The sequence below is a fragment of the Cariama cristata genome, unplaced genomic scaffold (genome assembly GCF_000690535.1).
Source record: "Cariama cristata isolate BGI_N322 unplaced genomic scaffold, ASM69053v1 scaffold40378, whole genome shotgun sequence".
Classification (NCBI taxonomy): domain Eukaryota; kingdom Metazoa; phylum Chordata; class Aves; order Cariamiformes; family Cariamidae; genus Cariama; species Cariama cristata.
This window is the reverse complement of record NW_009632401.1, coordinates 1,371-13,528: the sequence shown is the minus strand read 5'-3', so window position 1 is coordinate 13,528 and position 12,158 is coordinate 1,371. Positions and strand designations below refer to the sequence as shown.

The following is a 12,158-nucleotide window of genomic DNA, read 5'->3' as shown; positions in this document are numbered from 1 at the left end:
AGGATGACAAGGATGGGATGAAATACCTCGTTGGTCAACTTTTCGTCACCTGTCCCATCTGTACTCTTCCACAGGTGCAACCCTTTTATGACTTTTTACTCACTTAGCAAAAGAAGGCCAGCAGTGGCCTTGGTTCTCATGGGGATAAGTGTAAACATGGGCCTTTCTGCATACCAATCCTACTGATACTTCAGTAGGAACTATAAACATTGAGAGTTATCAGGTCTGAAACGCAGACAGTGTCTGAAAAACATGTAGCTGTACTTTCAGAAAGTGCAGTTACTTAGAAGGGATTTAACTGAAAGAAAAACTCCTGAAAGGAGAAATAGCCCTGTTTTAGCCAAACCAGGACATTCCACCCCTTATTCCATACCATTTATGTCATGCTCAGGTCACTACTATTTCTCTATCCTCAGAAGAGAGTTGCCCTTCAAAAGAAGATGCTAATAGGACCATAAATGAATTCAAAGTTGTAAAGAAGACTTTTACACCAACTGAGTAATTATTTTCTCAATGCTAGCTTGAAATCCTTTCAAAAGTGACAGTCTTTTGCCATTTCCAACCACCAAACTGGAAAACTATGGTTGATTAGCGCTTGATCTACACCTGGGGATCCTTCTCGAGGAGAGAGAAAAAAAAAAATCACCTGTCAAAAAATAGCAGACAACCTCAACTGCAAGTTATCGAGGTTTTTCATCATCTGTTTTATAACCAAGTTCCTGCAACAACAAGAAACAATATGGAATTGTTATCACATTTCAACTGCCACAGAAAAAACACCCAAGAGTCATGACTATCGTGATTATCGAACACAGAAGAGGAAAGACACTTAAGATAGGTAAGGACACAGCACTGAGAAAATATGCAAGGTAGTTCTCTTTATCTCTAAGGCAGACTTTGATATTTCTGTGTTCTAGAAGGAATCTCGACAAAGGAGATATCAATGTACTGAGTAGTTAAAGAAAAATTAATCTTAGAGGAAAAATGCAGAGTAAAACCTCTAACTGTAGTTTAGAAATCAAGTATCACTCCCAGTTAAGACAGGGGAGTTCACAGAAAGTAACACAGATGAACAAACACAAACAGAACTGCTGAAACTACAGGATTTCTTTGCCGTCTCGTTGTCAGTTTCAATACAGGACTCACCACAGTACAACACACCAACTAGTTTTGAAGAGAAACTACCAAGAGAATAAAATTTTAGCAAGCCTTAGGATTAAACAGCTTGCAGTATAAGGTTCAGAATCACTCCTGCAGTAAACAAGAACCATGAGCACATCATGCAGAATTACGTTCCAAAATATCCAGGTTGGGGAAAAGAGGAAGAGTAGGGTCTTCCCTGATGGTTCTACAGGAAACCACAAACAGATGACCTGTTTGCAGTAACCAGGTCACTGACATCAGAAATTGGAACCCAACCTCCCCGCCACCCGCCTCATGCAGGAGCAGACCAACCCAACTTAGGAAATAGCACTTTTTAATTTCCCTCCCACCATATAATTCAAGAAAACTCCTACAAGTGCGTTTCTTGGTTTGATCCAAAGGTGCTGAATCATAAAATACAAAAAAGCCCCAAACGCCCAACACATCTATCTACAGTGGTAGGAGCTGCTTCTCCACAATATGCAATGACAAGACTTTTCCACTTCAGTTTTACATGCTCCTAAGATGGGGTAAGTCGTTCTTCAATTTCTGCTAAGGTCCAGTATCTCAAGTGTGAACAGGATCAATTTGTAACTGTTCACTTGGCTTACGCATGGAGTTGGTACGTTTAGCATTTCAGAAGCTGCAGGGACAGCAGAGAAATGAGAGAGCAGCAGCACCTAGTAGTCATCCCAGAACTTCAAGGACGAGAGCCACACGCCCTGCACTGCAGGCCATCCTTCCAAGAAATAAAGGTAACTCTTGAACTGGGCTAATGAGAAGCATAAATATGAGAGCTGGTGTTTGTCAAGTAAAGCTAACATTCCTCAGTCTTTTGTCACCGTGAAGATGTTACAGGTTGCTCCGGGACAAACCCCAGTTGTCTCTAAAGACAACAGTATTTTACGGACTGATGATGTTCAAGCCTAGATCTCATTTTTCTTTTTTCATACCCCCATCCACAGTCTCTTCAATTGTAGCACTGCAGACACTCTCTTGCAGAAACTTACCTATAACTGCATTTTGGTGCTCAGACTCACCCTCAGAAGCACAGACTCCATGTAAGGCTAAGTCCAAAGTTAGGCATTATGAATATCCCCTTAAGTGTAAATCTATTAAGATACACCGTGTGGCACTTCCTTTCTGCCTAACTTTTCAGTTTCTGCTCAGTGGAAAGTCTGGAGGCCAGACAGAACAAGGTAGAGCAAGCAAAGAAATCTCAGCCAACCCACAGGAAGGCAGGAAGCTGAAAAACTGAGCAGGGAGGAGCCTGGATGCCAAAAAAGCAATTCACTATAGATTGGCCCTTTGCCTGAAAGACAGAAGGAGGAACACCCAGTGTCTGCACTGGCACAAGCTACATACCAGAAAACTGAAATTCAATCCATGCCAAGTTACACTTTGAAAAGCTAAAAGTACGTAGGCCAGTGAAAACAAAATTAGATAGGAGTTCAGAGTATGAAAAATTAATAAAACAAGTTTGGTTCCGCATGAAAGTTAGCTTAGAAAGACAAACTGAAAGTGAAACGGGGATTAACAAAATTTCAATGCCAAGAATCAGATGGGAATAACAGTTGCTGAGCTGTTCAAGAGAGTGTTCAGGAGAACCAAGAAAACACAATATGGATCAAGTCATCTCCATTTGCACTGCATCTTTCGAAGTGTACTTTAAGTAGTAATTATTCTGAACATAGCAAAGACGTAACCACCGAGATACACTACACATTCCCACAATCCTCTGAAAATGCTACAATGGCCATTGCCTCTTCACCTTTTAAAGCTAGATTTATCCTTTTAAATTATGTTTTAAAATAAGTAAATAAAGAGCTGTCGACAGCCTGCAAACATCTGCTTCTTCAGGTTTATAGTCACATAGCACTTGTGCTCAGGAGAAAGCTAACTCCTAAGACGTAGTAGGTTTCATGCAGTTCTCAAATTGCAGATCCTTCTTAGTGCTTGTTCGAGGGACAAAGAAAACAAGGAACAACACAGCACACGCATGTGCACGCACACAGAAAACACTACCAATAGTGCCATTCTACAACTGACACCATTAAAGATAAATTAAACACCCATTTAAAGACTAACCATAACTTTTAAATATCACTGTATTGCTGCATTTCTATGAGTGTATTTTAATATATCAAAGGCTTACCGAAAAGCTAAGTATCACTCAACATGTTCAGGTTGATTTTCCTCTCTGTTCACACCCTTTCCTTCTAAGTTATCAGTTTTTACACTGCATTTTCTGATTAACATACTCATACAGCCCTTTTCAGAAGATGCTGGGTGAGAGAAGGTGTGAAGTGCAAGAGAGAAATATCTATGCAAGACACTGAACATAAGGAAGAACACATAAGAGCAGTTAAATTGTTAAAACTAACTATGCACTGCAATATAGTGAAGTGCACAAGATCAAACTACTGAGCAATAAATTTCCTTCTTTTTCTGTTTCCTCATGTGTGTGGTTTTCGGTTTTTATTTGCAGGAAAGAAAAAAACATTACAGGTCTTCATCCTAAAGGACACCACTGTTTTCAGTTTCCCTTCATTGTTAAGGCTGGTCCTTTTAACACACCAATTTAACACTTCAAAACAGGCATCTTTTGATTCAAGCTACCTGTCCACATCAAGTAAGCATCTACCTTAATGTAACCACCAGAATATTCAGGATAGCTGGGGTGTCCTTTTTGAAATGTAAGATACTACTACTTACACTTTATATGATGTACAGCCTAGACACCGTCTAGCTGACGACAGCTACTGACCTTCCAATGGAATCTGTCCTTCCTATGAGCCTTATGCTTGCATCTCTTCATACAGAAGTGAAAAAGAAACCTTCCACACACATCAGGGGACAGAAAGGGGTAGAGGAAGAGAACATTTGAACAGCTGCATGGTATACCTCCTCTTCCTGTAACTCAGAGTTGACACACCTTTGCTCAAATCCAGAGAGTCAGGATAACACTTGAAGGAAACATACCATTTTTACACAGACATTTCCTTCCAGGCCTATGCATAACAGGATGAAACACGGCAATACAAGCTATTCCACTGTAACTAACTGCAGCTATTTCTACATCTAATGAAACAAGAGGACTATATCTAATTGCATTGGATCACCCAGTTAATATGAAGACAAGAAAAGCAGCTCCGTATCATCACCACCAAGAGGAAAATTTAGCACTTCTAGCTCCCTGTTCTGCACAAGTATTTCATCAAATGCAAAACACTCAACACCCCCGTAACATAGTCAAGGCTTCAGGTCTGCAAAACTAATTTCAGCAGCACTGCATTCCAACAGTATCTGTCTTCTCAGTGCACTAGGCACTCTGATGCCTGGCACGGGTGGGGAGTGGAAGGTGGAGAAGGAAAAAACAAAAAGTAAAAAGGCAGTACTACATGTCCTCTAAACACCTTTTACTCACCTAAGAAGAAAGGTTCAGTATCTGCATTTGGTACTATGACTGTGAAAGTTCAGATTGCCAGAGCTGTGATGCACTTCTAATGCACTCTTTTAACTGTCTCATCCTGATTAGATCTTAATTATGCATTAAAAAAAAAAAAAAATTCAAAATTACTCAAACTTCCACAGTCATCTAAACAGATTTCCGCACATCCTCCTGTTCTTTCTTCTCCTCAAGGAAAGTCACCAGAAGAGATACTTGAACTTAACCTCTAGTATTTAAAAACAAAAAAAACCCGAACAAACAAAAAGAGCCACCCAAACAAAAAAGCAGCTTGTACTTGTGCTAGCTATATAAACAAGTAAAGAAACTTTAAAATACACCACTCTTCAAAGACCAGCCATTCCTGAGAGATGCCAGTTGTCTACATTTTATTGTATAAAATTCAGTCAATAACCTTGACATGCCCCACACTGCCACTTAAATACTTTCAATAAAAATAGCCTAACAGTTTTCCTGCAGTGTCATTCTGCTTATTCATTAATTACCATCAATTTCAAATCAACATGCAGTCACATCCCAATAATAGAGACACCTATGTACAGTCACTTTCAGAACAGTCCTTTAAGTGTATTTAAAGCCGCACAGCTTGAAGACCAGCAAAAATCCCATATTTAAGCCAAGTCTATATATATTTGCCCAGTAACCTGTGCCACAACTAGTACAACTAAGCAGTGCACTACACTGACATGCAACTACTGATTCGCCAACCTCACATCAAAACTGTTTTTGTCAGGAAAAAGTGTATGTTGAACAGTTTTTAAACACACAAGTCACACTGCTAATTCCGAGGCACCCAAATGAAAGCTTATTTCTTGCCAAAGCACTTGCTAGAGAACAGATTTGTTTGTCTGACTACTGAAGGACAGATTTTATCCTTATATCAGTATTTTCACATGGCAGTAATGGCTTTTTCAGCACCATGACCCAACTAACATTCCTTGCAATGGACTCCAGTACCAGCAGGTAGCCTAACAAAGGAGACTTTTGTTTCTACAGAATTCACGTAAGGCATCATAGTATTACACTGTTTTGGTTGCTCAGTACTCCAGCCTTCAAATTTTTCATGCCACTAGAGTATCAGAATTACAGCAGAATCTCTGAAAGTACTTAAACAGCTTTATTGCTACAAGTAATTAAATCTTTATAGTGTATGGTTAAAGCAGTAACCGCACAGTAAGAAACACTTCAGAATTTCCATTCTGATTATTAAGCATGAAGCTCCATGCATCCTTCAAATACCTGAAAAGTCCAATTTGATAGAAATAGATAGATACTCACATATAAAACCAATCATATTTAACATACATTTAGAGAAGTTCACAAAAATCAAACTACAGCTACCAACATCTGTAGTGTCACCTCTGACAATTCCAGAAACAACTGTTCTTGTAAAATTCAAGAAGTATTTCTAACACAAGCCACTTTCTACTCTGCATCCTCCAGCGCCTTACAATCAGCTGAAGGAAGAAGGCGAGTGAAAGCCATCATGCGGTTTCTAGAAGGAGACACTGACACCTCTACAATGGCAAAATTGTCTGAATTATTCCATGCCAAAAGAACTGCCACCAAACCTTACCATCAAGAAGTGAAAAAAACCTAAATACAAAACAAAAAAAACCCAAACCAAACAAACCACCAACTTAGACTACTTGTAAGTTACTCAATTCAAGTAGAACAGGTAGCTGCTTTTTTTTTTTTCCAAGAACACTGAAAATCCAAAACACACTTCACCATACTACATGGGGAACGATCAAAGAATGCCTACAGACATGTTTTTGACACTATCCTTTCATAAACAAAACACTAATTGACACCCCCTTCTCCCTCAAAGCTTAAACCCTGTGAATAATTAACCTGAAAACAAGGCCCAAGTAATAGCAAAAACAAACTCATGTAAGAAGTCCAACAAAACTGAAACAGGAGGATTCTGCAGTTTAGCTCAGCCTGTCACTCTGACACCTTCACTTATACTCCTAGAACAGTCACATTAACTCCAGTTCCTATTAACTGTAATTTCAAAGCTAAGAATCTACATACAAATATCTAAATAATAGTTATTATTTATTAAAATAATAACTCTAACAGTCTTAAATATCAATAGTTCTATTGGTAGTATTTCAGGTGGTGTTCAAACTAGAAGATCAGTAGTTTCAGGCGTAAAATGAAGGTAAAAGGCCATAATCAAATCACATTACAGATTTCAGTAATACCAGTCTGCCAAGCAAGACAGAACAACCTCACACCTAGAAGACAGCATACACCTGTACTCTTCCCTGCTGCTCTGTTTATCTACCGAAAATCCAAAAAGCAAAGTATGCAACGCAGAATGGTAGGACATCGGGAGCTAAGTAAATTTCACTTACCAAAACTGATTCTACATGGATGTTTGACATGCATCCTCAGTTATATAAACGGGCAAATAAAGAACAAGAAGAATCATTATTTTTGCATGAGATAAATAAACAAAGAATAATAAGAATAATTTTTGCATTTCTACATTTGCTCTTACTTTTCAGACTTACCTGGTCTTTTTCATGGGGTAGAAGGCTGACAGGTGGAAGTGAAGCTGGGAAAGTGCTGGAGTACTTTGGAGCTCCTTTGCTTTCCAAACCACCATAATTCACTCTATACTGAGGTCCATCCTTCAGTAATCTCCCATTGTTCACAGCACGTTTGGCCCCCAGACGCAACCTCTGCTGAAAAGCAGGATTGTTAAAAATATTTGCTAGGTCATTTTGACTCCTCAAATACTTCTCTATGTTTTTCAGGGAGGAGCCATTTGGCTCGTGAAGCCCTTCAATTGCTCTTCTCAAGAGTTTATTCCAATCCACATTACGAAGCTCATTACAAGCTCCTCTAGATCCCTTAACAGATTTAGGAATAGTGCCAGGTTTAACAGATGAAAACCGTCCGGGATTATCTGGGTCCTTGTAGGATGCAAGGCCTTTGTTGGTAACCTTAAGAATAGAACCATCTTGAACACTAAGTTCCAACTGTTCCGAAACAGTCTTCTTATCTAATCCATGGGAAGCACAAACAGCATGACATATTCTCTCTTCAGAGGGCCTTTGCTTTTGCTTTTTAACTTTTTGTATAGCTTCAAGAATCCACTCCGTATAAAGAGGGTTGGCAAGTTTTACCATGGTTGACCAGTAATTGTTTCCAGCCAAGGGTTACCCATAGAGGTTCCTCCTTATCCTTTTAGCAGATCTTTCAGAGGTTGTTCACACCTCAAACACAAAGCAAATGATTCCACACACTGCTTGGATGCACCTCAAAAATATCCATCCTGAAGAGCTGGAAAAGGCAGGGAAGTATCCGCTGACTGAAACTTCCAGTTACTTTACCGTTATGGAAAGGTAGAAAGGATTATTTCGTGACGATACTGGTACAACCTTACAGGAAAAGTTTGTTGCAACCTTAAAAGAAAAAAGAATAGGCAGGGAAAGAATACAGTTAATGCTGAAGTAGTAAAAAGAAACAGAATGCATTCTGACATGCATTCATACTGTAAATGCTACAGTATGCAAAAATTGTTGTGATATATTATATGAAGTGTTCACCAATTCCCACCCCACACCAAATAAGTCATCTTTAAATCCTTCCACTTCTCATAACATTCTGTGGAATTTAGTTTTCCTAAATTCCATCACCTCAACACTTAACCCACTACTGACTTGCTGGACAATTTCCATTCAGCCAGAGTTCTGAAAATATTCTCTAAAACAAACTGCCTACATATCATTTCTAGATCCACTGGTATAAGAAAATTACTATGTGCATGAATTATACATGCACTAAAACAAAAACAATCAAAAAGATTCCCCAACCAATGAAAGTCAGATTATTAACCACTGCCATTTCTTACAGTACACTGTCTGTAAGTGCCATGCCATATGTTGATTATACAACTCAGAAAAATAAAAAAAAAAAAGTATCAGAACTGAGTTACTAGTATTATACACTTCATGAATACCTAGGTACCCTACAATACAGAAAGGAATCACAAAGGCACTTCTCATTCTAAGGTGTGCAGTAGAGACGCATGCATTTTTTATATAAACTCTTCAGAACAGAAATGAAAATGAAGCAACAGGAGGCATTTTCACAGAAATACGCTGTCCGCATGAAAACATATAAAGAGATCACATTGACAAAATATGTTTCAGTGACTCACAGTTTAACAAACAATTTTCTTTACTTATTATTCTCCAATAGAAAATTCAGTAGCTACAAGAACTTATGTAAGAAGCCTTAAAGAACATCTTGATCAGGAGTTTAGTCATTTTGCAGGACAATATATGAAAAAAAGTAAAAATGAGAAAAGCCACATAAATTAAACTAAGACAGTAGTCACCTAATGAATAAACAAACATATTTAAGGTATTAGTTTTTTCTGCCATGAAATGCAAGGAAGAACTTCTGAAGGCATTAACAGAATTGTATAATTACTTCAAATCAAAGGAAAATATATAAAAATCAGAAGAGGAAAATCTTCATTCTCAATAAATAGGTTGTGTTGTAAAGTAGAAGACTCATCAGTTTCACAGTAAAATCTAAAATTGAGTTAATTTAAAACTACATTTATGAAGCTATGGCAAGCAGCCTATAACTAACAATAATATCTATTATTACACAAGTCTTGGACCTCATTTTTATTCATTTATTCAAGTCATCTTGCATTTCAATCATGTTTAAAACTTGAGTAAATTATAAATAGGAAAAAACCTGAATTGATGCAGTAATCTACATTATTTTCAACTTGTTAAAAAGATTCCTCTGCAACTGTGAAGAGAATGAGTACAAAACCCACTTTTGGTCTCATACCTTCCCCTCTCTCTACCCTCTCAAAAGTATCTTTATATTTAAAGACCAGATCATGTTTCACACATTATTATACCTATACAACAGGAATAGTAACAAAAGAGCAGCTGGTTGATTCGGAATATAAAATTATTCTATACCCAAATATTAGAAATATTAATCAATTCATTTTATGAATTTGTCATTCTTTAGGTTTGATTGAAGCTTAAGCATTTTCAGATTTATAAATATGACCATTCAACTGATTGCCAGAATGAAAAGACACATTCCTGATACAAATGCAGGGCCTGAATGTTTAATTGGCTCTCATACTGAATCCTAGTGATCTACACAGATTGGCTCCAGTTTCTCGCTTCCAGTCTATACTCATGCAAGTTATATTTGATAATAGTTCTGTGTATTTCAAGTATTTGTAATGAAACAGTAACTTGTTCTGTAAACAGACATTTTAATTTAATCCAGCTAGCAAAAGCCATTTTTAACAGCATTGTTTATATTCACTGTTTTCAGACAATTCCAAAGTAACACTGTGGCTGCAAAATGCAGACAAATATAAGGAGGCAAAAAGTTTCCGTGGTATTATGAATCCTACAAATTCTCTCACAACTCTGACACTGAAAATACAATAATACAACAAAGCAGAACTCTATATATAGTGCAGGCTCACTCACATGAGACTATTTTATATGTTCCGCCTATAGATTCCGAAGTTCTCTGTAGATACATACAAAGCCCCAGATTCCTAGAAAGCTACTTTTAAGTTTAAAAGTTATTTAGTTAGGCTGTTCTACTATGAGTCTTCAGGAAGACAGTATTTAATTAAATGTTGAACACGGCATTTGCTGAGTCAGATGAACTTGCCTCATTTTTAAGCCTATTGCAGTACTGTTGTATTAAATTTCTTACAAGCAACCACATCACTTCCATTAAATTCCAGAATACACAGCGCAGGGTCTGTTCCAAGCACCTGGACACCACTGAACATTTCAGTACAAATCATATAACTTGCAGGTTACAGGAATTTTTATTTTTATTGGCCAGTGACTGTGGCAAAAGGTGAGCATAAACCTGTATCTTCATGTAAAGTCTGCTGCTTGGTACAGGAATTTCACAGTAATATACATTCAGAACTACATTTTTACTTCTTTATGTAAAACTCTCTATGTGTAACACAACCTCCTGCATACTAGCGCCTACTAAATCAACACTAGTTGAGTGTATCAGCTGGAGCATAGAGTTTCCAACACACAGGACAGGATATTTCAAGAGGAAAACAAAGACATCTTAAACTCACATCTTCCAATAGAATCTAAGTTCATTCTGCTTTAGGAAACCATGCAAAGCTCATTCGATCTAAGTTTAGGAAGTGTAAACACAACCTAGAGTCTCTGTTATTCTGCCACTTTGACTGTGTATGTAATTGAAAGTGTAGCACCCCGACCTCTACAAACTATACGACAAGGTTTACCATACATAAGATTTAGAATAACCTCTTACTAACAAACATCTTTGCCAGCAATATCAATTTAGCTTAGTGATCCTGGAGCTGTAAGTTAAAGAGAACTTTCATAAATCAAGTTAAGACAGACTGATCCAAGATTGGCAATACAGAGATATATACATATACATGCTGAGTGACTGGATAAAGACAAAACAAACTGCTTTAGAAACAAACTTTCCAGATTCCACATAAGAGGGGACACAGTTCAAAATGGCATTCAGGTTTCTAAGTTTAGAACTTAATCTCACCAAAATCACAAAAAGGTGGTCATACATCATTTAATACAAAAAGCATGGTGCTTACCAAAACAGATTTTGAGAAAATACCAATTTTTAAGACTGATTATAAATTAGTAGCAAGCATTCATGTCTATTTATTAGTTTTCCTCCCCTCATAATTAAATAACTTCTAATCAAACCCTCAACACTACCCATCCAATCACAGATTAGATTTTCCGGACTGTTAGGTGCACAGGACCACTTCCAAGTTTTACAGCAACAGACATTAAGCTCTTTCTGTGTCGTATTTCAACCTCTACACTCTACAGTATCTTATTTTGAAAATAAAAACATTTGAGAAAGTCTGATTGCACTTTATTACTGACCAAGTCTGTTAACAAGTCTGCTACTGAAGAGCTGCAGAACATAAGCATTCGGAGGCTTAAGTACAATACATTACCTTGAAAACATGAAAAGCTGTCTCTAGTCAAGGCTTGCCCCTTTACTCAAGTCATAAATTATCAGATAAATACAAAGAAGTTGCAAAATTGCAGCTTGGGATTTAGAATGAATGCAAATATGTCCTTTATAAAGCGCACACACCTATCATACTGCTGATTCTAATTAAAGAATACACTGACTGAACATTTCAATCTTAAGTGTCATTAGTGATCCTATAATCCTGTAATAAGGTCCTTTTTAGACTGAACTAGTACCTGGAATTATCTCCAAGTGATCTAGATTGTGAAAAAAAGTTGCGCAGTCAGAAAGACATGGGGAAAAAAAAAAAATAAAGAAAAAAAATTAGCTATGCTTCCCCCCCTCCCGCCAAGGAACAAAACTAAAATTTATTAGACAAGTATCCAAAAGCATCTTACAAAATACAATCTAAAATCTTCTCCTGGAGAAATTAATGAAAGTTTGCTTTGACTGTCTTAAATGTAAATGAAGTTAAACTTTTAGAAACTGAGGTTAACACAGCTACCAAAAAAATAAACAGAAA

At 37.3% G+C, this 12,158-nt stretch overlaps 1 protein-coding gene across 1 annotated transcript; it reads right to left on the bottom strand.

The window, feature by feature from the left end:
• Nucleotides 1-680: 680 nt before the first annotated feature.
• LOC104166416 (histone acetyltransferase KAT6B-like) lies at nt 681-8,026 on the bottom strand. Its single transcript, XM_009706325.1, has 2 exons — nt 7,135-8,026; nt 681-719 (listed from the first exon to the last, which is right to left on the bottom strand). The coding sequence occupies exons 1-2, from the start codon at nt 7,753-7,755 to the stop codon at nt 681-683; spliced, it is 660 nt and encodes a 219-aa protein (XP_009704627.1). The 5' UTR covers nt 7,756-8,026.
• Between the last annotated feature and the right edge of the window lie 4,132 nt (nt 8,027-12,158).